Here is a 25,555-nt window from a genome sequence, read left to right as displayed (position 1 = left end):
ACCTTCCACAAGCAGGCCTCCATCTCAAGCCAAAACTTATTTGTATACATTTAGCAAATGGAAAGTGCCAGACCTGAAAGCTAGCAAGTTACTTTTTTCCTGGAAAAGTAGAGCATTTCCAGTGTGATTCCTGATCTTCCATATCAGTTGAAAATACCACATGGGTAAACATATACTTTGACTCAATAACCAATTACCTAAGGAGACACCCAGCAGCAAGTTAAATCAAATTGAACAGCAAGACGGTATTCTAAGAGCAAAACAACTGTTTTTTAAGTTCTTGGAGTCCTATTTTAAGACATCCCAAAAATAAGTTTGGGTGGATAGAAACACTATGGAGTTCAGTGTATGACTTATTATTATGTAGCTCAAACCAGTGAACTAAATATCAAGATCTTTGTATCAAAAGAAATCAAAAGTGTTCGTTTTGATACAACTTTTCATATATTATCCTGGTGAGACTGTCAGTGAACTATAATATATGTAAATCTGAACAATTACTTTGAGATTAATGTACTCCAGACTGTTATTTTCTATTTTCTTTCACTAGAGACTCAAACCAAAAGGATTTTGGAAAACTTAACAAAAACAGTGACCAGAACTTGAATTTTAAAAAAGCTAGCAATTGGCCTCTCTCCAGTTTAACATGTAAAAGAGATTTTATAATTTGAAGGATTTCTTTTCTGTCACAAGAGCTACCAAACTTATTATTAGTCACTAACGCTTTTAATAATACACAAGATTTGTGGACCTCTCTCTAGTGCTATGCATTTAAATTTTACTGAACCCTACTTCTGTTTTCAGCAATTCTTGGCAAGGCCGTTACATGAAACATTTCAAGTAGCCAAGTGCCCAATCTTTGAAAGGACCAATTCTGCATGTAGAAGCCTTCACCTCAACTAAAGATATGCATTGAAAGTGATCTTGAAATTTTCCAAGAGCCATTTTGTCTCTGCACTTAACCACTCCCCATAGTACCCCGTTGAAAATGGAAGTGCATCATCAATCGGCCATCTAAAACCAAAAAAGAACATATACAGAATTTTTTAAAAATGGAGAGAGCAGACCCATTTAAAATCTAAACAGATTAAGATCAGAATTAATCTGAAAATCCTTTGCAATTCTGCATCTCTGATCTGAAAAGGTTGTTTGTTGGTTTCTGCAGGACACAAATGATGTGCAGTTTTCAGCATTAAAACTAAAGGAAGTACTTTGTAGATATAGTATAATATTTTTAGAGGACAAATTTCAGATGTTAGATATATGAAGCAATTTTAGTTGACACCCCTATTTGTTTGTTGGTTTCTGCAGGACACAGATGATGTGCAGTTTTCAGCATTAGAACTAAAGGAAGTACTTTGTAGATATAGTATATTTTTAGAGGACAAATTTCAGATGTTAGATATCTGAAGCAATTTTAGTTGACACCCCTATTTTCTGTTTATTTTGCAATCTATTGTTTTATGCAAGATCCACAAAGTGCAATCATGAACTGAAATCAATATGTAACTTGTACTTGCCTATATATATAGTTGACACATTTCTTCATAATGTAGTTTAAAACCACTTCAAATAGGCATAGTGAAACTCAAATCAACCAAATGTGCTGTTTCTTTGCCAGCATGTAAATCCAGTAAATGTCTCTACTCCAAAGCCAATTTAAAGGTACTTTTGTGAAAATCATGAAATGTGAGTCTGGTTTGTATATAGCAAGAGAAACTGGTCAAAGATCAATTCGACAGAACGTGTGAGAGATCAGGTGCAAACCTGGCTGTGTGGAACTGAGCCTCTAATTCAAATATGCAAGGCAAGGGGATTGCATTGTTGCTATTCCACAACTGTAGTCTGTTGCTCATCATTTGTTACTCATATTTTCTTAGGTTTGGATGCCAATCCCCCGGCCAGTACTCATGAACTCACCATTCCCAATGATGTAAGTGACTTCCTTTGGGTAAAGGCACTATTTTGAAACTCCTGATTATAAAAATATTGTCTTGATGCTGATGTCAACTACTATGACTCCTCCATAATTGTTTTAGTTTTCCCTTTCTTTCCACTCAAAATACTTTATTCCCAAACCTACTCTGTAGTTAACCACGGATGGTGGGTCCTCCCCTTAGAATTTTTCTTGATAGTAAGAATATGTTTATTCTGAGTATTCTGAAATATCCCCTTACATGTCTGCCACTGCTTCTTTATTGATCAATCCCCTAGCCTAGTATCCCATTACACTTCAGTTAGCTCAGCTTTCATGCCCACGTAGCTGCCCTTATTTAAGTTTAAAATACTCGACTCTTCTTAAGAAGAGTCATACGGACTCGAAACATTAACTGTTTCTCTCTTCACAGATGCTGTTAGACCTACTGAGTTTTTCCAGCATTTTCTGTTTTTGTTTCAGATTTCCAGCATCAGCAGTATTTTGCTTTTATCTAAGTAAAGTGAGTGTTGGTCCGCTAGAGAGTGACAATGGGGAGTTAATAGTAGATAATAGGGAAATGGTGGATTGAATGAACAAATATTTAGCTTCTGTCATCACGATAAAAGCTACAAAAAACATTCCAATAGTAGCTGTAAATCAGGAGGTGGAAGGGAGAGTGGAACTTGGTGAAATTATAATCACTAGGGAAGCAGTACTAAGCAAACTGATGGAGCTGCGGGCTGACAAGTCTCCGGGTCCTGATGGACTTCATCCTAGGGTCTTAAAGGAGGTGGCTGATGAGGTAGTAGATGCACTGGTGTTAATTTTCCAAAATTCCCTAGATTCTGGAAAGGTTCCATCAGACTGAAAAGTAGCAAATATAACCCCTTTATTCAAGAAGGGAGGCAGAAAACAGGAAACTATGGGCCATTTAGCTTGACATCTGTTGTGGGGAAGGTGTTAGAATTGATTATTAGGAGGTTATAGCTGGGCATTTAGAAAAACTCAAGGTTATCGGGAAGAGTTGGCATGGTTTTGTGAAAGGCAAATCATGTTTAATCAATTTATTGGAGTTCTTTGAAGCAGTAATATGCACTGTGGATTAAAGGGAGCCTGAAGACATACTGTACTCGGATTTCCAGAAGGCATTTGATAAGGTGCCACATCAAAGGTTATTGTGGAAAATAAAAGCTCATCGTGCAGGGGGTAGCATATTAGCATGGATAGAAGATTGGCTGGCAGAAAACCGAGTATGCATAAATAGGTCTCTGTCTGGTTGGCAGGATGTGACAACTGGAATCCCACAGGGATCTGTGCTGGGCCCTCAACCTTTTACAATGTACATCAATGCCTTCATTAAGGGGAGCAAAAGCATGGTAGATAAATATGCAGATGACAGAAAGATAGGTAGAAAAGTAGGCTGTGAAGAGGACTGTTTTAAAATTAGGGGTTGCCTTTTTAGCACAGAGATGAGAAATCTTTTGAGGGTTGTGCGGTTTTGGAACTCTGCCTCAGAAGGTGGTGGAGGCAGGGTCATTGAATATTTTTAAGGCGGAGTAGATAGATTCTTGTTAGGCAAGGGAATCAAAGATTGTCGGGATAGATGGGAATGTGGAATTCGAAACACAAATAGATCAGCCATGATCTTATTGAATAGTGGAGCAGGCTCGAGGGGCTGAACAGCCTACTTCTCCTATTTCTTATGTTCATATGATCTTCCTAAATTAGAATTTAAATTTTTTAACATTTATGCATGGACTGCAGTGGTTCAAGAAGGCAGCTCACCACCACCTTCTCAAGGGCAACTAGGGATGGAAGACTTGGTGTGTTCTCAAAAGAATGCAGTCCATATAATTTTGTTGTTGCAGTAAATAATCTAACTCAATTCTTTTTGAAGTAACTAAAAAATTTTCCATGCTACATGCCAGAGGATAACATTTATATAAAGCAGGTTTCAACACTAAGAAGATATGAGTGCATTAAGCTATAATTGGAAAGCATAATGCAATGATATTTGTTCATCCCAACTTTTATCAGCTTATACAGGCTGTCTTCTGGAAATATGAATGAGTTATAAAAACAATATCGTAGCATTGTATGCAAACATCAGATTTGTGAGGTACCAAGAATAATGCAAAATTGCAGTTGTTTCTTCAGCCACTTCGAATTTTCTAACAGAATCTGTTGTATGAAATTGCAACAACAAGGTTTAAGTCAAATGAATCTCAGCTATGTAACTTCCTACAGCTGAGTGTCTCCACATTGGGTATCAGTCAGAATTCATGGAGGAGGACAGGTAAAGTTGTTATGTTTCTACTGTTCTAAGAAGTGTGAAAATGCAATCAACAGATGCACATTTCTAGTACAAACTAGCTATCGGATCATCGTTATGCTTAACAGCTATTTATATGACACTAAAAAATTCTGAGGGGAGGACACAACATCTGTGGTTAACTAAAGTTAAAGCTAGTATCAAACCTAATAGTATATAATTGTGATTGATGACAGGTCAGATGATTGGACAGAATATTAAAAACAGCAAAAATGACTTAATATTCCCCTCATCAATATTTTAGAGTATGAGAGAACATTAGTTAGAAGTAAGAGTTCCTATAGATATTTTAAAAAAGGAAAGTGTTAGCAAAGTGAGCATTGGTCCTATAGAAAGTGAGTCTGGGGAATTAATAATAGAAATAAGGAGATGGCAGATTAATTGAACAGATATTTTGCATTGGTCTTTACCATAGAGGATACAATTAACACCCCAGAAATGGCTGTAAATGAGGAAATGGAAGGGAGGGAGGAACTTCAAATTACAATCACCAGGGAAGCAGTACTGAGCAAATTGTTGGAACTGCAGGTTGACAAGTCCCTGGGTCCTGATGGATTACATCCTAGGGCCTTAAAAGAAGTGGCTAGTAAGATAGTTGGTTGTAATTTTTTCAAAATTCCCTATACTAGGCAAGATCCCACTAGATTGGAAAATAGTGAATGTAACTCCTTTATTCAAAAGGAGTGAGGGGGAGACAGAAAGCAAGAAACTACAGGCCAGTTAGCTTAACATCTGTTCATAGGGAAAATGTTAGACGCTATTATTAAAGATGTTATAGCTTGGCACTTAAATAAATTCAAGGTAATCAGACAGAGTCAGCATGGTTTTGTGAGTGGGAAATCATATTTAATCAACTTATTGGAGTTCTTTGAAGAATATGCTGTGGATAAAGGAGAACCAGTGGATGTACTGTACTTGGATTTCCAGAAGGCATTTGATGAAGTGCCACATCAAAGTTTATTGCGGAATATATAAGCTCATGGTATAGGGGGGTGACGTACTGGCATGGATAGAAGATTGGCTAGCTAACAGGAAACAAAGAAGGCATAAATGGATCATTTTCTGGTTGGCATGATGTAACAAGTAGTGTGCCACAGAGATCAATTCTGGGGCCTCAACTTTTTACAATTTATATAAATGACTTGGATGAAGGGACCAAAGGTATGGTTGTACATTTGCTGATGACACAAAGATAGGTAGTTGTGAAGAGGGCATAAGGAGGCTACAAACGGACATCGGTTAAGTGAGTGGGCAAAGATCTGGCAAATGGAGCATAATATGGAAAAATGAAATTGTCCATTTTGGCAGGTAGAATAAAAGAGAAGCATATTATCTAAATGGTGAGAGATTGCAGACCTTTGAGATGCAGAGGGGCCTGGGTGTCCTAATGCATGAATCGCAAAAGGTTCATATGCAGGAACAGCAAGTAATTAGGAAAGCTAATAGAATGTTATCATTTATTGTGAGAGGAATTGAATATAAAAGTAAGAAGGTTATTCTTCAGTTATATAGGGCATTGGTGAGACCACATCTGGAGTACAGTGTACAGTATTGGTCTCCTTATTTAAGGAAGGATGAAAATGCATTTCAAACAGTTCAGAGAAGGTTTACTAGACTAATGCCTGGAATGGAAGGGTTGTCTTATGAGGAAAGGTTGGACTAGCTAGGCTTGTATCCGCTAGAGTTTAGGAGAGTAAGGTGACTTGATTGAAACATATAAGGTCCTGAGGGGTCTTGACAGGGTGGATGTGGAAAGGGTGTTTTCTCTTGAGGGAGAATCTAGAACTAGGGGTCACTGTTTAAAAATAAGGGGTCACTTTATTGATGTGAATTTTTTTCCCAAGGGTCATGAGTCTCTCTTCCTCAAAAGGCAGTGCAAGCAGAGCCTTTGAATATTTTAAGGCAGAGGTAGATAGATTCTTGATAAGCAAGGGGGCGAAAGGTTATTGGGGGTAGGCAAGAATGTGGAGTGGAGTTTAAAATTAGATCAGCCACGATCTTATTAAATGGCGGAGCAGGCTCAAGGGGCCGAGTGGCCTACTCCTAATTTGTATATTTGTATGTACCTTTAACATGCTAAAAAGATCTCATGGCACTCCAGAGGAATGTTAGCAAGCAAAATTTGAAATTGAGCCGTATAAGGAGACATGAGGGCAGGAAATCCAAAACTTCGTCAAAGAGGTCAGTTTTAAGGAGCACACCTTAATGGAAGAGAGGGAGGTAAAGAGATTTAGGGAGGGAATTCCAGAGCTTAGGGCCTAGGTAGCTATAGGCAATAAAAATCAGGATGTGCGAGAGGGAAGAATTGGAGTGCGGAGGTCTCCAAAGTGGATGCAACAGAGCATTGAAAGGGAGTTTCATTCCAACAATTCCTGTGCCCCAACAAATCTTTAGATTGAAATAGTAGTTGAATAGTTACAAAATGATTGCATATCAAGAATTTTTCAATCTGCTGCAATAGTAACATCTGTTAATGTACATGTTCTGTTTACTTAAAGCAAGTTGATGTGAAGTTTTAAAATCATAGTAAATTATACTAAGGAATCAAATTGTTTAATATAATTTAAATATCTTGGACCATTCTTTCCCCACCCCAATAAAGTTAAAAATAAAATATTCACTTTTGTGTCGTTGAGTGTTGTCACTTTAAAGGATAGACACAAACAGGTTTTCTGGTGAGTTTAAATCAAAAAGGCACATTTATTTTTTACGCAACACCCAAAATGTAAATGCAGCAAAAACACTCAATCACTCAAGCACATAGATACGTATACACAAGAAAAGATGTTATGATGATGATGGGTACACTTAGATTATTAACAATAATAAGAGATGAATCATATGTCCTTAATGAGTCCCTGAAGTTGTTGCAGGCCTAATGGGTTTCTTCTCTTGGTTATTTGAAGATAAATGGAGAGGTTGAAAGCCTCTGGGTTTTCATACAAAGTTGTGGCCAAGCTTCTGTTGAAAAGAGATACTCTTGCAGATGGAACAAATTATCCCCCCCCTCTCACTGCCTGAGTTGACTGGTTGTTAGGCAGGGTTCTATACTACTTGCGTTCCCTTTTGTGCTGTTCGTCCCAGACTGACCCTGGCTTGCCTTTGGAATAATATGTGTTACCTCAAGTTGGTTTTAATCATATGACCACATCAATACTTCTATTATCCACACAGATGATACGATGTTAGGTTTCTTCATACCCCTCTCTGCTCGGTTTCGAGTTGACAGACAGAGTCTGGGAAGCCACTTGAATGTATTTGAGTTTCTGTAGGAGCTGTAAATTGCACAAGTGATCTCACATTTTGAATATATTTTCAAGGGAAGGTCCTACCTACGGTCATTTACATTTTAATGACTTTCCAGAGACATGAGTTAGTCCTTGTCGAAGCAGAAATCAGGAAAAGTCACCTGAACCCAGACTCCACTTTGGGTCAAGATAAATTGTCCGTGTGTCTTTTTTTAAATGTAAAAATGTCTGTCATCTCCATAGGTTCACACACATCACATGAGCATCACAGTGGCAAAAGGCTGTATGTTGCACAATTCCCCACTGAGTGTTTGTGCAATGAAGTTTAAATAAATTAAGGAAGCCGTTGCACATGATTCATTTTCATGTATGAAAGTGTCTAGAATTTGAGATATTGTGACAAACTGCACTGGAGAGACAGACTATTCACTTCTTTGGCCACATTGCTAATTACAAGGGCTTTGTCTTGTGAGACAGTAGTTTAAGCCTTGGTGGCTAATTCTGTGCTAAACATTGTCTGGTGTGGCTTAGGAACCCCAAACAGTCAGTGTCAAGAGGCCACAGCTGTCAGTGACTGCCTCCCAGCTGTCAGTGTCAATGTCTGCCATCTTCATATTGCACTTGCAGGTGTCCTTGCAGCGGAGGTGTTGTGATCTCTGCGATCATCCTTCTTTGAACCATGCATATCCCCTCTCCAGCAGAAACCAAGAAGTTCATGCAAATGCTGCAGGAGTGCTGGTTTCCTGTGCTTGATGAGTTCAGGTGGTATAACATCAGCACCTGGAGCTTTTCTAGTGGCAAGTGAGTCAATAGTTTCTCCAGTGTGGATTCAATATCTAGCTCTTCCTTGATAGGCAGGCTCTCTGATGTCTAGAACTTCCTCGGTGACCATGTTCTTCCAAGGGTACAACTCAAGGTAGTGTTCTGCCCATTACACCAACAGTTAATTGCGTCGATAATGACCTCCCTGCCCTTGTTTTCAAGGGAGTTGTTTTCTTTGATGATGGACATGTTGCCTTTTAATCCCATCATACATGCCCTTAGCATTTCCTGCATCAGAGGACATCTGAATATTCTGGCCAAGTTGTAACCAGTAGTCATTGACACAGCGCTTGGCAGTCAGTTGGATTTTACTTTGAGTGGCTTAGTGCACTCAGGGTCTTCTCACCCAGATCTCTCTCGTAGTCAATGAGTGTGGATTGCTTGGCATCAATGATGGGTTCCGTCACAGCAATGTTAGTATTGAACCAGTCAGCATTTTTCTGCTTTTGCTTCCCATATGTTGAGAGTGCAGTATTGTAAATGGTGTCTCGAAGTATGTTCCATTTTGCTTCTGCACTCATGTGGGAATGCTGGCGAGTGCCTGTAAATTGAGTCATAAGAACATGAGAAACAGGAACAGGAGTAGACCATTTGGCCCCTCGAGCCTGCTCTGCCATTCAATAAGATCATGCTGATCATCTTGTGTTTCGATTTCCACATTCCCGTCTAACTCCTATAACCTTTAGTCGAGTCGAGAACTGTTAATTCTTATCTGGAGGCAGGATGGCTGACATTGATACAAGGACAGTTTCCCTGCTTTGAATGAAAAAGCTTCAAGGGCTGCACTCTAACCCTGGTGCACACCAGAGAGTGATCTTTCTCTAAAGCTGTTGAGAGAGTCACATCTGGTGATGATCAGATCTAGCTGGTGCCAATGCCCTGATGTTGGATGTTTCCAGAACATCTTGTGACATGTGGTTTGTTCTGAAAGAAAGTGTTTGTTACACAAAGTTCCTGATAGCAACAAAGCTCAAGTACCCTCTGTTCTCATTTCCCAACCCATGATGTCAAAGGCAGGGGTGCTGTGCCTCATAGTGCACACCCACTCTTGCATTGAAATCCCACAGTAGATAAAGATGTTCTGACTTAGGGACTCTGCTGATAGTGTCAAATTCCTCATAGAACTGGACTTTCCCCTCTAGTGGAGCATAGCATTGGAGCAGAGATACTCATGAGGTTAACTGGCCTCGTTTGAGTTGAGAGGTGGATAGAGAGAGCACCTTCTGATCCATTTGTTTGGGGGAGGGGGTGGTTTCTATCATCGAGAGCATCAAGTTCCTTAACAGTGAAGCAGACACCTTGCTCATGTGTTTCCTCTGAACTCTTGCCCTGCCACAAGAATGTGTAATGTTTTCCTTTGTGATCCACTCTCGACAGCTTCCCTAAAAGAGATGAGGCTTATGTCGATGTTCAACCTATCAAGTTCCATGTGGATCACAACTGACTTGTGCGTATTATCGACCAGCTGCATGTCACCTATCAATCCTGTGCACATGGCCCTGGCCTCCAGCTTGCCAATCAAGGAGTTGGCATCTTCTTTCTTTTTATCTGTTTTGTTTGTATGCCTGGTGTGATGATTCGGTCCACTTGTTGAGGAGCAACTCTAAGCTCCAAGCACCCATTGAAGCAGATGGACCATGATTGGTCAGCACATCACTAGTCAGGGGCTGTCTGTTTCTGTTCTTGCATCTTCAACAGCCTGCATTCAATGTTGCGCACACTACCTAGTTGGTTGGTTGCTTGACTTAATTTTTTTTTGCCCCAAATTTCTTTTCAACTAATAGGATGTAATAGCAGACAAGGCAGTAAAATCAGTGAGATCAGGCAAATGTCTGAAGCGCAGGTTAAAATGCTAATGTGGTAGAATGCAGTGGCTGACCAGTGAGACATGCTGGTTCCTCCCAATGTTGGAGACACCCAAGATTGTTCCCTTACCCCATAGTACACTTAAGCTTGATGCACACAAATAACCGGGACACACTTGTCTACTGATTGTGTTGAGAGTACCGTAATGTTTTTGCTTTAAAACCTAATTTATAAAGTGTGGCAAGATTTAATAATGTACATCTGTAACAGAATATATGTACAATTTGTGTATAGAATATCCGTATGACAATGTATAAAATTACATATTTTGTAGAACTTTCAGCACAGAAACAAGCAATTTGGCCGAAATAGTCTATGCCTGTGTTTATCTGATTCCGTCAGCATACCCTCTATTCCTTTTTCCCTAATTTACTTATTTAGCTTACTCTTAAGTACATGTATGCAAATCACGTGTGGGGGGGAGGGGCCAAGTTCCACATCCACACCACACACTGGAAGGTTCTCTTGAATTATATTTATGACATGGTAATAGTTTTAGCTGCACTCCTGTGAGTATTCATACAGCATGTAAAAGTAAATTATTCCCAATGAATATAATATTTTTAAGCTACAGATTAATGCTCGAGTTAAATGCCTCAGAATTGCCCTTAAGTGCAAAGACGCCACAGGATATCTGTACAGCAAAAAAAAATTAAATGCAAAAATTGAAAAATAAGTGTTATCGAGCATTAATATTTTTCATGTGCCAGTGTATTATGTACACAAGTACATAGTACTATATGAAGAGCATTTACAGAAACAAAAGCACTCTGTAGAGTTTGCTTATTTTGTAGGCACTTATATGCTTCAAAGCACCATGTCACATTGAATAGGTGAAATAACTGTCTGTCTGCTGCTGTGAAATTTCATCAAACAGCACAGTACTAGGGGAATCTGTAGTTTCTTACTGCTTCCAACAAGTTTAGCTGTGGTCAAAAAGCCATTGGATAACTTACCACCTTAATTTCCTCATTAACAAGTGCCTTAAATCATTCAATATTATGAACATGGGGTATCATAGTCATCACCCATCTTCTCAGCTCAAATAATTTAATGTTTTCATTGCCTGCTTTTCCGATTGCTCAGTTTTAAAGGTGAACAAGCAAAATAAATGCAATTTAGGAATAACTACAACACATTTGGAGATTAATTTTTGGGAAAATTTGCCACTGAGCATAGTGAACCAGGACTTAGTTGAAGCATTTAAAGAAGAAATGGACTTTTTTAATCAAGCATGCGTGGAATAGTAGGATATGGGGTTGGCTGCCAAGGAGGAGGCAAATGGCCAGTGGTGATCTTTATCATGAATATAAGCAACAAAGAGAGTTTTTAAATGGGCTGAAATGCCTTTACTTCTGTCTGTTTCTGTTCTTGCATCTTCAGCCTGCATTCAATGTTGCACACTCTACCAGTTGGTTGGTTGGTTGCTCGACTTAATTTTTTCCCCCAAATTTCTTTTCAGCTAATAGGATGTATAATCGGCAGACAAGGCAGCAAAATCAATGAGATCAGACAAATGTCTGGGGCGCAGATTAAAATAGCTAATGCAGCAGAAGGCTCAACGGAACGCCAGATTACTATTACTGGATCCCCTGCCAACATAAGCCTTGCACAGTACCTCATTAATGCAAGGTAAGAGAACTCGGACTAGCATTATTTGGGGGCGTGGGGAAGGTCATCAATCCAGTTTATTTAAAGAGCCTCATTAACATCAGAGTAAAAGCTATACAATTATAAAGCCAAATATCACTCTCAATTAATGATTAAAACCCCTGTAATTGAGACCTTGCTATTTAGTTATGCATACCCAGCTCATGTTTGTAGATACACAGAATATTTAGGACACTTCACCAAAGGGCAGATTTTTTCTGTCTTTCTAATATACCTCATAACTTCTCTCTGTCCCTGTTGTGCCTCAGTAAAATTACTTGTATCTTTCCCAATCCTACGATGGGAGGAAGACTGGAATGCATATCACGTAAGCAAGAGAGTGTTGGAAACTACAGGGAAGGAAGAGAGGTGATGAGTTAGTAATGAATTCATTAGATTCAAGTATTGCCTGATGTTGCTGCACCCCCTTGATGGTGCTATAACAGCAGTTGTCACAACTCTGCGATTGATTTCATTAAGGAAAGTTAGAACAAGGAAATGGTGTCTACTCATTAATTTGCATAGGTAAAATTGAAGGCATTATCTATAATGACATAATAAATACTGAATCCTGTCTAAACTGATCATTTGCATAAAAGGGATGTTGTAAGGGTGAGTGATTTTGTACCTATGCTTGCACATATCATTTTATACAACAAAATAGTTGTTTGCATATTTTTAGCATCGTGGTAGTGCAAAGTTTTCAAGAGCACTCACAACCTTCGAGTTAAAACTAATTGCCATTATCATATAGAATTTTCAGCCTGCAGATATTGTAGATCCCTTGCAGTATGGTAGTGCAGCTTATTAATATAGCTTTCAGGGAGTTGATGCAAAGAAAGTTGGGGAGATCTTGGCATATTGGTATTGTCATTGGACTAGTGATCCAGAGGCCCAGGCTAATGCTCTGGGGACATGAATTCAAATCTCACCATTTAATTTAAATTGAATTGAATTTAAATTCAATTAATAAAATCCGAAATTGACCATGACATCATAGGGATTTTTTTAGTTCTTTGAAGGAGTAACATGCAGTGGATAGAGGGGAGCCTGTAGACGTACTGTACTTGGATTTCCAGAAAGCATTTGATAACGTGCCACATCAAAGGTTATTGCAGAAAATAAAAGCTCGTAGTGGAGTGGATAACATAGTCACCAGGGTAGAAGATTGCTGATTGGCAGAAAACAGAGTATGCATAAATGGGTCTTTGCCTGATTGGCAGGATGTGACGAGTGGAGCCCGTGTTGGGGCCTCAACTTTTTACAATTTACATCAATGACTTAAATGAGGGGAGTGAAGACATGGTAGCTAAATTTGCAGACGACACAAAAATAGATTGGAAAGTGTGTTGTGAAGAAGACATAAGGAGTTTGCAGACGAACATAAGTTGAGTGAGTGGGCAAAAATCTGGCAGATGGAGTATAATGTGGGAAAATGTGAAGTTCATTTTGGCAGAAAGAATAAAGCAGAGAATTACTTAAACGGAGAATGACTAGAATTCTGAGGTACAGAAGGGAACTAGGTGTTCTTGTGCATGAGTCACAAAAAGTTAGTATGCAGGTACAGCAAGTAATCAAGAAGGCTAATGGAATGCTATCCTTTATTAGGAGAGGAATTGAACATAAAAGTAAGGATGTTATGCTCCAGTTATACAGGGCATTGGTGAGACCTGTGTGCAATTTTGGTCCCCTTATTTAAGGAAGGATGTAAGTGCATTGGAGGCAGTTCAGAGGAGATTTATTAGATTGACACCTAGAATGAGTGGGTTGCCTTATGCGAAAAGGTTGGACAGGCTGGGCTTGTTTCCATTGGAGTTTAGAAGAGTGAGGGGTGACTTGATTGAAATATATAAGATCCTGAATGGTCTTGACAAGGTGGATGTGGAAAGGATGTTTCCTCTTGTGGGTGAGTCCAGAACTAAGGGACACTGTTAAAATTAGGGGTCGCCCCTATAGGACAGAGATGAAGAGATTTTTTTTCCCGAGGGTTGTGCGACTTTGGAACACACTGCCTCAGAAAAGCTTGTAAAGGTGATCTCCCACAGACAGCTCTGTTCCAATGTCAGTAGCAAACCAATCGAACACTTGGTTCAGTATTAGTTAGAAGATGAACCTACAAACTCTGCACAGCGTAACAGCAGAGGCCATGCACCAATCAGTCAGAGGCACTCAACAAGGGCAGCCATGTCAATGTGGCAGAACTTACCATGAAATGCAAAGCAATAGGGCAATTTTTGTCTACTCCGTTCCCATGTGCAGTTTGAGTTTTCCTGGAAGCAGATCTTGTTCCTCTCTGCTGTCCACTTTTGATGATCCGCATTGGTAGAATTGAATTATTCTATTTACTGTATCCTATTCATGGGTTAAATGTAGTTTTCTACAATACTACCATCACTATAAATTTTGGAATATCAAATGCCTGCTGTGGCTTTTACAGGCTAAAATAACTTATTTAGGGCAAAATAGCACAATTTTCATCATCAAAAATTATTTTTGATGAAACCAGTGAATGTGGCAGGATGGATAGAAACTTAGTTTAAAGAGAATAGCAGTTAATCAGTTTTTTGGACTAGCAAGCTATTTTCAGTGGTATTCTTAGGGTGAATATTGGGACCATTGCTCTAGATTTGGATACGGGGTGTAATGTCAACATTTGATATGACACTGTCAAGACTCACTGGGGACAGTGCGCTGCAATATCAAGCCCCGCTGCTTCCTGAGCTGCGACAAATGGGAAAAAATTTGATCAACCCACCAGATTGCCATAATTCTACCTAACTGTTCAATTTAGGTTGACAGAATACGAGCACCAGGTTTGTAAACTTAATAAGTTAATAAGAGTGGGATAAAACAGTTCAACAGCACCAGTCCGGAGCACAGGATTCGATGAGTTGATTTTGATCGGTGTCTTCCAAATTCCTTTCTGCTCTTGTTGATGACATGAGGTGGTCTGCCAGCACTTTCAGTATTTAGCTCACTGGTTTAGAACTTGCCTTTCAATTCTCTAACAGTGGCTTTCCCCTTTTCCTTTTTACAGGGGTTTGCTCAGAGAGAGCAAGTTATAGAGATATGATGAAAAGAGATTTTTAGATGTTTTCTCTTTGCAGGCCAGGAGCTTTCTACTTTGTAGAATTACTGGAATCTTCCACATGCAAGAGGTTTTAGGCCTTGTTCCTTTCAGGCTAGGAGTTATTCAGCTGCACTGCCCTCAACACAAAACCTGGTCAGGATATATCTCATCCTGTTCCAGTGTTCTCCCCATACCCCTTGATGTCTTTAGAGTCCAAAAATCTATCTATTTCCTTCTCAAATATATTCAGTGACTTGGCTTCCGCAGCCTTCTATGGTAGAGAATTCTATGAGTTCACCACCCTCTGAGTGAAGAAGTTTCCCCTCATCTCAGTCCTGAATGGTCTACTCTGTATCCTGAGACTATGACCCCTTGTTCTAGACCCCCACCCCCGCCAGAAGAAATATCATCCCTGCATCCTGTCTGTCTATCCCTGTCAGAATTTTATATGTTTCAATTATATCCCTTCTTCTGCTAAACTCCAGTGAATACAAGCCTAGTTGGCCCAATCTCTCCTCATACAACAATCCTACCATCCCAGGAATCAGTCTGGTGAACCTTCGCTGCACTCCCTCTGTGCAAGTATATCCTTTCTTAGGTAAGGAGACCAAAACTGCGCACACTACGCCAGGTGTGGTTTCACCAAGGTCCTGTACAGCTGCAGTAAGACACCCTTGCTCCTGTACTCAAGTCCTCTCACAATGAAGGCTAACATAGCATTTGCCGCCTTAACTGTTTGCTGCACCTGCATGCTTGCTTTCAGTGACTGGTGTACAAGGACACCCAGGTCTCTTTGTACATCAACACTTCCCAGTCTATCACCATTTAAATAATACTCTGCCATTCTGTTTTTCCCACTGAAGTGGATAACTTCACACTTGTACGCATTATACTGCATCTGCCATATATTTACTCACTCACTCAACCTGTCTAAATCGCTTTGAAGTACACGATAATTAAGGAAAGCCAGCATGGATAAATTAAGAGGAAATCATATCTAACTAACTTGCTGGAGTTTGAGGTGGTAATAGGAAGGTTGATGAGGGCAATGCTGTTGATGTATTTATGGATTTTCAAAGGCATTTGATACAATGTCACACAACAGACATGAGCAAAATTCTAGCACATGGAATAAAACTTGGATAAGAAATTGGCAGAGTGACAGGAAACAGATTATTGATAAATAGTTGTTTTTCAGATTGGAGGAAGGTTTGTAGTGGAGTTCCCCAGAAGTCAGTGTTGGGACCCTTGCATTTCCAGATATATATTAATGACCTAGACTGTGGTGTTTAGGGCAGAATTTCAAAATTTGAAAATGATAGGAAGATTGGAAACGTCAACTGTGATAAGGATAGCCTTGAAGTTCAACTGGTGAGACAGTATAAAATAAAGGGAGAGACTCTAAAGGAGATGCAGGAACAGAGGGACCTCGGTGTATGTATATAAGTCATTGAAGATGGCAGGGCGTGTTGAGAGAGCAGTTAATAAAGCATATAGTATATATTATATTAGGCTTTATTAATAGGGGCATTGAGTACAAGAGTAAGGAAGTCATGTTGAATTTGTATAAGACACTAGTTAGACCTCATTGGGAATACTGCGTCCAGTTTTGGGCTCCATCCTTGAGGAAGGATGTGAAGGCATTGGAGAGTGTACAGAGGAGATTCACAAGAAAGATGCAGTTGTTTATCCCTGGAATCAATGAGGAGAGGTTGGGACTGTTTTCCTTGCAGAAAAGAAGGCTGAGAGGAAACTCTATAGAGGTATTCAAGATCCTGAGGATATGGACAGGGTAAATAGTGAGAAATTGTTCCCACTCGAGAGCATCAAGAACCAGAGGGCGCAGATTCAAAATAATTGGTAAAAGTGATGTGAGGAAAAATGTTTTCACCCAGAGGGTGGTTGGGTCTCAAACCAATGTCTTCAGCTTAAAAAAGGGCAATTACAGAGGTATGAAGAAAGAGTTGCCTAAAGCGGGCTGGGAAAGTAGACTAAGGGGAAGGTCAGTGGATCAGCAGTGGCAGACATTTAAGCAGATATTTCATCATGCTCAGCAAAAATTTATCCCGGCTTTAAACAAAAAAAAAGGACTCGAGAAGGATGAACCACCTGTGGTCAACAAAGATGGTCAAGGAGAATATCCAATCAAAAAATAAGGCATACCCCAAGTGGCGAAAAGTAGTGGTAGGTCAGAGGATTGGAAATTTTTTAGCGGCGGATGACTAAAAAGCGAATAGAGAGAAAATTAATTATGAAAGAAATATAAAAACAAACAGCAAAGAGCTTCTATGGGTATATAAAAAGAGAGTGGCTAAAGTGAGCGTGGGACCCTTGGAGGCTGCGACTGGAGAATTGATAACAGGGAATAGGGAAACGGCAAATAATTTAAACTAATATTTTGCATCAGTCTTCACGGTGGAGGACAGTATAAACATCCCAAAGATATCAGATAAGCAAGGAGCTAATGGGAGGAAAGATCTTGCAACAGTCTCTCACAAGGAACAAAGTATTTGACAAACTAATGGGACTAAAGGCAGACAAGTCGCCAGGACCTGATGGCCTGCTTTCAAGGGTTTTAAAGGAAGTGGCTGCAGAGATAGTGGAGGCATTGGTCAAAATATTGCAGAATTCTCTGGATTCCAGGAGGGCCCCAGCAGATTGGAAAACTGCTGATGTGGCACCCCAGTTCTTTGAGGATATAACAACCAGAGTTGATAAGGGGGAACTGGTAGATGTAGTGATATTTGGATTTCCAGAAGGCATTCGATAAGGTGCCACATAAAAGGTTATTGCACAAGATAGGAGCTCATGGTATTGGGGGTAATGTGTTAGCATGGATTGAGGATTGGTTAACACATACAAGACAGATATTCGGGATTAATGGGCCTTTTTCAGGTTGGAAAGACTTAACTACTGGAGTGCCATGAAGATCAATCCTAGGGCCTCAATTATTTACTATCTATATTAATGACTTGGAGGAGGGGGCAGAATGTAATGTATCCAAATTTGCTGACAATACAAAAATGGGTGGAAGGACATGTTGTGATGAGGACAAAAGGAACCTGCAAGGGGATACAGATAGGCTGTGAGTGGTTGGGCAAAAACTTGGCAGATGGAGTTTAATGTAGGAAAGTGAGAGGTCATGCATTTTGGAAGAATCAAAAGGCAGACCATTATTTAAATGGAGAGAGACTCCAAAAAAGTGCAGCACAGAGGGATCTGGATGTTCTTGTGCATAAAACACAAAGTTAGCATGCAGGTACGGCAAGTAATTAAGGTAAATGGAATTTTGGCCTGTATTGCTAGGGGGCTGGAGTTTAAAAATAGGGAAGTCTTGTTACGGCTGTACAGGGTGTTGGTGAGGCCACACCTGGAGTACTGTATACAGTTTCGGTCCCTGTGTTTAAGAAAGGATATACTGGCATTGGAGGCAGTTCAAAAGAGATTCACTAGGCTGACTCTTGGGATGAAGGGGTTGACTTATCAAGAATGGCTGAACAGGTGAGGCCTTTATTCATTAGAGTTTAGAAGAATGAGGGGTGATCTTATTGAAACGTACAAAATTCTGAGGGGACTTGACAGGGCAGATGCTGAGAAGATGTTTCTACTAGTGGGGGAATCTCTAACTAGGGGACATAGTTGCAGAATAAGGGGTACTCATTTAAAACTGAGGAATTTCTTCTGCGGGTAGTGAATGTCTGACATTCTCTACTCCACAGAGAGTTGTGGAGACTAGATCACTGAACATGTTTAAAGAGGAAGTAGATAGATTTTTGAAATATCGGGGGTTTGAGGGCTATGAACTGGCAACAAAGAGGAGTTGAGGCCTGGGGCTGATCAGCCATGATCTTATTGAATGGTGGGGCAGGTTTGAGGGGCTGAATGGCCTACTCCTATTTCTTATATTCTTTCAGAGAGCCGGCGCAGACTTGATGGGCCAAATGACCTCCTACACTGTAAAGATTCTATGAAGTGGCGCCTGTCACACACTCACTGGCATAGTTTGTTAGTTTGGTCCTTTAGAGAGAATGGAGATAGATCTGAGTTCACTGTACATTTTGCACTATTCACAGTCCAGGCCCATCAGGTAACCCTTGCTGAAAACTACATGTGTGTTGTAGGCTGAGAATCATAATGCTTCAACTGTAATGCTGCTCATTGTTGAACAGCTCAGCAGCTCGCTATCTCCGATTGTGCATGGGCAAATGCTCAACCAAGCTAATTAGAGGTTGCCCTGGAACAGTACCCCAGAGTGAGTTGGCAATGTTTGAGAGAAACTGGGTTGGAAGTGGCCTTATTTGGTGGTTTCTTGCAGAATAATTAGCAAGCTGAAGACACATGTGACATTTAATATTGCTAATTTTGTGGCCTGCACCTTAAAAACTATTATCATGTTATTGCATAGCAAAACTGCTGCTGCATGACTTCATGATGCTAATGTCAAAACAGCCTCCAAGTATGCTTTACATGGAGTCTGAGGTTGGAACACCCCATGAATCTTAATGTTTTAACATCGATTTTAAGAGACATTGATAAATTTCAAGGGTCCCCTTGAATACAAGCTTCACTGAATCCATACAGCTGCCCCCAACCCATAGCTGTACTAATGACTGAATGTGCTGTTGAAAACATTCCACTGTGTAGCTGACCAGATGGATATTTACAAGCTTAAAAAAAGGATCTGTAGAATCTAAGTGCATGGTCAAAAATATGCCCTGTAGATATTTTTGTTATTCCATTTCACTTATACCAACCATTTCAAATACATTTGTACTTATCCTGTCTCTGGAATCTGCACTGGTTACATTGGGAAGTAGGTTCCAAAGTACAGGTATTAGCTGCAATCAATAAATATCTGTATACACACAATTTTTCAATCGTGTACTTGTTTAAAAGGCATGATCATGGATTTCGTTGTCCGGGCACAGCTCTTAGGTCAGATTGGCCTTGCAGTCCAGCTGTCTAAATGTTGCAGTAGATATTTAATCTGATGACAAATGAGTGAACAGATCCTTCCTGCTCAGGAGGCTGTCAGGAGGACTAATTATTCAGATAAAGCTTTTGTAGGAGGGGAGGGCGAATGTATATAAAAGTTAAGAGAAAGTTCTCATTTCTACATATCAGTCCCAGAGATTATATCTCAAAAACTGCACATGTTGGAAACCTGAAATAAAACAAAGTACTGAAAATAGTGTAGAGAGAAACAGTTGACGTTTGAGATTGAACAGCCTTTCATGTAGGAGTTGTTGAAGGTGTGACAGTTTTTAAGCAAGTACCCCTGGGTGGTGTGGGGTGGGGGGCAATAGAAGATGGGGGAAGAGGAGCAAAGAACATGAAGGAAGCTTTGTGATGGGGTGGAGGACAGGAGTGATCAAATGACAAAAGGGATGATGGCGCAGGGCAACTGGGTGTTGTAATGGTGCAAGTGCAGAAACAGAAAATGGCTGTCAAGGGAGCTGAAATAACAATAGCAGAATTGTTACTAAAACAAAAAATGCTGGAAAAATTCAGCAGGTCTAACGGCACCTGTGGAGAGAAAAACAGAGTTAACGTTTCGAGTCCATATGACTCTTCAGAGCTAAAGAGAAGTAAAAATGTGATGAAATTTATACTGTTTAAGGGGGGCGGAGCAGGTGAAGCTGGATAGAAGGCCAGTGATAGGTGGAGGCAAAGGAGAGATTGCCAGAAATGTCATGGACAAAAGGACAAACGGGTGTTAATGATGGTGGTACTGGCTAAAGGAGTTGCTGATGGTGGCATTAAGGTAAGAAAGCGGAATGTGATAATAGGACAAGGATGAGCACTCTGGGGAAAAAAACAACATGAACAAGCGACAGATGGTCCTTGTAGGGGTGGGGGCGGGGGGACGGTGGTGGGAAAAAAGATTGAAAATAGGATAAAAGGTGGGGATAAAACGATGAATAAAAATAAGTGAATAAAAATGAACAAATAAAAATTAAATGAGAATGAACATTTGTTTTGGATTGGGGGAGAGCGGATTTTAGTAAAATAAGGCAGGATCTGGCCAAGGTAGACTAGGAACAGCTACTTGTGGGGAAATCTACAGGGGAGCAGTGGGGGGGGGCGTTCAAAAAGGAAATGGGGAGGGTACAGGCTCAACATGTTCCTGCTAGGGTGATAGGAAGGATTAACAAGCCCAGAGAACCACGGATGACCAGAGATATTCAGGATATGATGAGAAGGAAAAGAGCGGCCTTTAGCAGGTACAAGGGAAGCAAATCAGCAGAGGCATTAGGGAAGTACAAAAAGTGCAGGGTGGAGCTTAAGAAAGCAATTAGGAGAGCAAGGAGGGGATATGAGAAAGCTCTGGCTGGTAAAAGTTGGGAAAATCCCAAGATATTCTACAACTATATTAATGGGAAGAGGATAACCAGGGAAAGAGTAGGGCCCATTACTGACCAAGGGGGCAATCTATGGGTGGAGCCAGAGGACATCGGTAGAGTGTTGAATGAATACTTCACATCCGTCTTCACCCAAGAGAATGAGGATGGAGGTATTGAACTCGGGGAGAGAGACTGCGAGGTTCTTGAGCAAGTTGATATCGGAAGTGACAAGGTATTGGAGGTGTTGGCAGGTTTAAAAGTGGACAAATCTCCAGGTCCGGGTGATTTGTGTCCCAGACTGCTGAGGGAGGCAAGGGAGGAGATCGCAGGAGCCAAGACCCAAATTTTTAATTCCTCTCTGGCCACGGGGGAGGTGCCAGAGGATTGGAGAACAGCTAATGGGGTTCCGCTATTTAAGAAGGGTTGTAGAGATAAGCCAAGGAACTACAGGCCAGTGAGTCTCACGTCAGTGGTAGGGAAACTATTGGAGAAAATTTTGAAGGAGAGAATCCATCTCCACTTGGAGGTGCAAGGTTTGATCAGGGATAGTCAGCATGGTTTTGTCAGAGGGAGGTCATGCCTAACAAATTTGATTGAATTTTTTGAGGTGACCAGGTGTATCGATGAGGGTAGTGCAGTTGATGTAGTTTATAAGGCAAAGCCTTTGACAAGGTCCCACATGGGAGACTTATAAAGAAGACAAATGCACATGGGATACAGGGTAATTTAATAAGGTGCATTCAAAATTGGCTTAGTTGTAGGAGGCAGAGGGTGATGACAGAAGGATGCTTTAGTGACTGGAATCCAGTATCCAGTGGCGTACCACAGGGATCTGTGCTCGGTTTAGGGGGGATGTTAGGAAAAACATTTTTACCCAGAGGGTGGTGACGGTTTGGAATGCACTGCCTGGGAGGGTGGTGGAGGCGGGTTGCCTCACATCCTTTTAAAAAGTACCTGGATGAGCACTTGGCACGTCATAACGTTCAAGGCTATGGGCCAAGTGCTGGTAAATGGGATTAGGTAGGTAGGTCAGGTGTTTCTCACGTGTCGGTGCAGACTTGATGGGCCGAAGGGCCTCTTCTGCAATTTGTGATTCTGTGAATATTGAATAAAGGGGATATCTGGAAGAAAGGGAGCAGTGGTTATAACCTGAAATTGCTGAACTTTATGTCGAGTCTGGAAGGTTCTGAAATACCTCATTGAGTTTCGGTTTAGTTTCATTGGAACAGTGCAGAAGGCCGAGGACATAATGAACATTTTCCTGAGAACTGTAAGATAGATTGGGTGCTTCAACATAATGGACTGAAGTGCCTTTTAAGAATGGTATTACAATTTAGGATTCTTTCTAGCTAAATCAGTCTGCTCATTAGCCCTTTTAACTTCAAAAGAGAGGAAAGAGCTGTTTTCACTGCTAATCACTGTAGAAAGTGGCAAGAACCGGCACATGGAGCCCCAGTCTGATGATGTGCTGAAAATAATACTTTAATTCTCAAAAGTGAACCAGCTAAAAAGTGAGCAATGACTCTAATGAGGGCAGCAATTCATAAGGATCCAGTCAGTACTCTACGGGTTTTGGCGACCCTTTAAACCGTGGTCAAAGTGATGTTTCCAATGCTTGTTTTACTGGGCGGGGCATAGCTTCAGAATTATTGACAAGCTCCAGTGATTCAACTCTAACAGCCAGCTTTAGAGGAGTTAGGTGGCATGGAATTAATTTTCTCCATCCTCGCGAAGTGTGATACCTGAAGTAGAGGGGGAAATGGGAGAATAGTGCTCCTTTTCAAAAAGATTATTTCAAAGATAAAACTATTCGAGCATGAACTGTCAAACCTGAAAAGCATATTCCCTTCGCTTGCTCAACTTGAGGGTCATTGTTGCTTTGGTCCTCTACTCACTTGGTTGCTGTTCCCAAAAGTTGAGCAGAGAAGCAAAAGTTTCATTCCACAGTTGACGGCTTGATGAGGAAAAATCAAATGTAGAGCAGGTATTTAACTGGCATTTAGCCAAGTGTAAATCGCAGTTCATTTTGACCAGTAAGTGATAACTACATGTTTGGGTATTCACGAATCAGAAGACTACCCCAGGGGAAGTTTGCTAAAAGGTTCAGGATCTGACACCATTCCCAAGTCCTATCAGATTTTTAGGAAATAGTAGAATTATTGTAGCTTGCTGAGTTTGAGGAGGTGAATGTTGTGGCTTTAACCGCAATTTTCTCTTGCTTGATTTACCACAAGATTAACATGGATGCATTTAAGTGAAAGCTACATAAGTATGTGAAGGAGAAATGATCAGAAGGCTATGCTGATAGGGTAAGACGAAGTGAGGCAAGAGGCTGCTTGTGTGAAACATAAACATTGGCATAGATCTGTTGTGCTGAATTTCTTATTTCTGAGATGTAAAATTCTATGTAATTGAAGCTCATTCAGAATTTTTATTGATCAAATTGTGTTTTTGTTTCTCTCCCTCTCCTTTAGGCTAACATCTGAAGTCTCTGGAATGGGCACACTTTAATTGTTTCCTCATCTCCCTCTGCTATTTGTGTCATGTTACCCACTTACATAAACCACAAGCAACCTGCTATCACACCCTGTTTGTAAAATTTGTATATTACCGTCCTGCCTCATAGACAATACTTAGAATGTTGAATTTTAAAGAATTATTCTGAAGTTCTTTTCTAATTCCAATCCTTTCTGGCTAGACCCTCCTTTCCCATTGCTTCATGCTTTAATGTAGGTTTTTTGGTTCCACATTTACTTAAATTAACTATTGCTTGCAAAAAATGTATTTGCAGACTATTTCTTCTGTATACTTTTTAGTTCAGTAATTACTGGTAACATGATTGCAACCTCTTTTTATAAAAAAAAATAAACCTTGATGTAATCCAATTATTTGTAGTTGTTCTATTTGGTTATAATAAAGGAAGGCACATGACTGGCTATGTGCTGAAATACAACCTGTCACTAAACACGTTTTGCCTGTCGTCTCTATCAGCTGCCATGAAAAGGTACATAAGTAAATATTTTAGAAGGCAATATGGAGCAGCATGGTGATTGTTGATCCACTGGGCCAGGAGTGTGTAGAAGAGGCAAGAGGGACATGATGCAATTTTAAAAATGCTAATCCCCAAGGAATAAATTGACTGCTTGGAGTGGTGCCCGATAGTTGAGATTGCTGCCCACAGAGCGCTGCTGATGGTTGACAAGTTTGTGTGGTGAAGAATACCAGTGGAGATATTCAGAAGGGAGTTGAATCTGGTAGAAACGACGGTTGAAAGGAGGGAGGGATCACAGGCCTGATGCTAGAAAGAGGAGTGCAACTGGAATGGGATCTTGGCCATTAAGATGTGAAATCAGTGACAATTTTCCCAAGAATATTTGATATCCAGAACTCTTCCACCAAAAGACTGGATGCAGGGTCTTTGACTTTAAGAAACAAGACGTCTAAATTCTAGGTAGGTAAGAGTTTCAAAGGAAATGAAACAAAAGCAAGTAGAGATAAGAGATCAGTCATGATCTAGCCTGAATCGTGGAACAGGCTTGAGACGATGGGATCAAAATCACTTAAATAGATTTTCTGGTCATTATCTCTCAGCTTTGTCAGAGTTTGCTGTGCACAAATTGTCTGCCACATTTCCTACATTATAACAGTCTTTGAAAGTACTTCAAAACAAAAACAGAATTACCTGGAAAAACTCAGCAGGTCTGGCAGCATCGGTGGAGAAGAAAAGAGTTGACATTTCGAGTCCTCGTGACCCTTCAACAGGATTTCCAGCATCTGCAGTAGTTTTTTGTTTTTATCTTTGAAAGTACTTCATTGGCTGTAAAGCATTTTGGAACATCCTGAAATTGTGAATGGTGCTTTTTAAATGCATGTCTTCCTTGGGTTGAATGACCTACTCCTGTCCCGAACTTGCTATGTTCCATAAGAACCAAGTGGAGGCAAAAGCCAGTTTTCTATGTCTGTTTGGGACTCCAGACTGTTGGTATTAGGCAGCATAGCACATAGTGTCCCTGTTCTCAAGCAGGTCATTTAACTATCCTTCCAGTTTCTTTGAAGAGTTGTCGCAATGTGGATTGTCAGAGTAGAGCAGGAAATTGGGAGGTAAGCTCCAAGGGCTGTCTTCCCAATTCAGCAGGTCATACGTACTCTCAAAGACGAGGTGTTTGAGTGCCCCATTTCCATTTCTTAAAACTCCACTATTGTGTTGCTTAATTCTGTGCTGTCATGACAGTGTGGTCCTATCCTGCCCTCCTGCTGATGGTAGGAAGAGGAGCAGGGTCAGCCCCATGTTCTTGGCCCATCTTT

At 40.4% G+C, this 25,555-nt stretch overlaps 1 protein-coding gene across 47 annotated transcripts in view; it reads left to right on the top strand.

The window, feature by feature from the left end:
• LOC144686370 (poly(rC)-binding protein 3) overlaps positions 1–24,215 on the top strand; it is a 169,721-nt gene extending 145,506 nt beyond the window's left edge. For 29 of the 47 annotated variants that reach the window (XR_013577917.1, XR_013577915.1, XR_013577913.1 and 26 more), the window contains 3 exons: positions 1,881–1,933; positions 11,649–11,818; positions 23,725–24,215. Coding sequence is in view for 39 of the 47 variants with exons in the window: in XM_078551483.1 (XP_078407609.1) it covers positions 1,881–1,933; positions 11,649–11,818; positions 23,725–23,761 (260 nt within the window). In the remaining 8 variants the exon portion in view is untranslated. Of the gene's footprint in view, positions 1–1,880; positions 1,934–9,697; positions 9,768–11,648; positions 11,823–23,724 lie in introns of those variants that run through there. The other 18 variants (XM_078551497.1, XM_078551502.1, XM_078551501.1 and 15 more) reach the window with 4 other exon arrangements.
• The last annotated feature ends 1,340 nt before the right edge of the window (positions 24,216–25,555 follow it).

Source organism: Cetorhinus maximus, chromosome 11, assembly GCF_964194155.1.
Source record: "Cetorhinus maximus chromosome 11, sCetMax3.hap1.1, whole genome shotgun sequence".
NCBI classification, from domain to species: Eukaryota; Metazoa; Chordata; class Chondrichthyes; order Lamniformes; family Cetorhinidae; genus Cetorhinus; species Cetorhinus maximus.
Note: the sequence above shows the minus strand (reverse complement) of the source record. Positions and strands in the feature narration are given on the sequence as shown.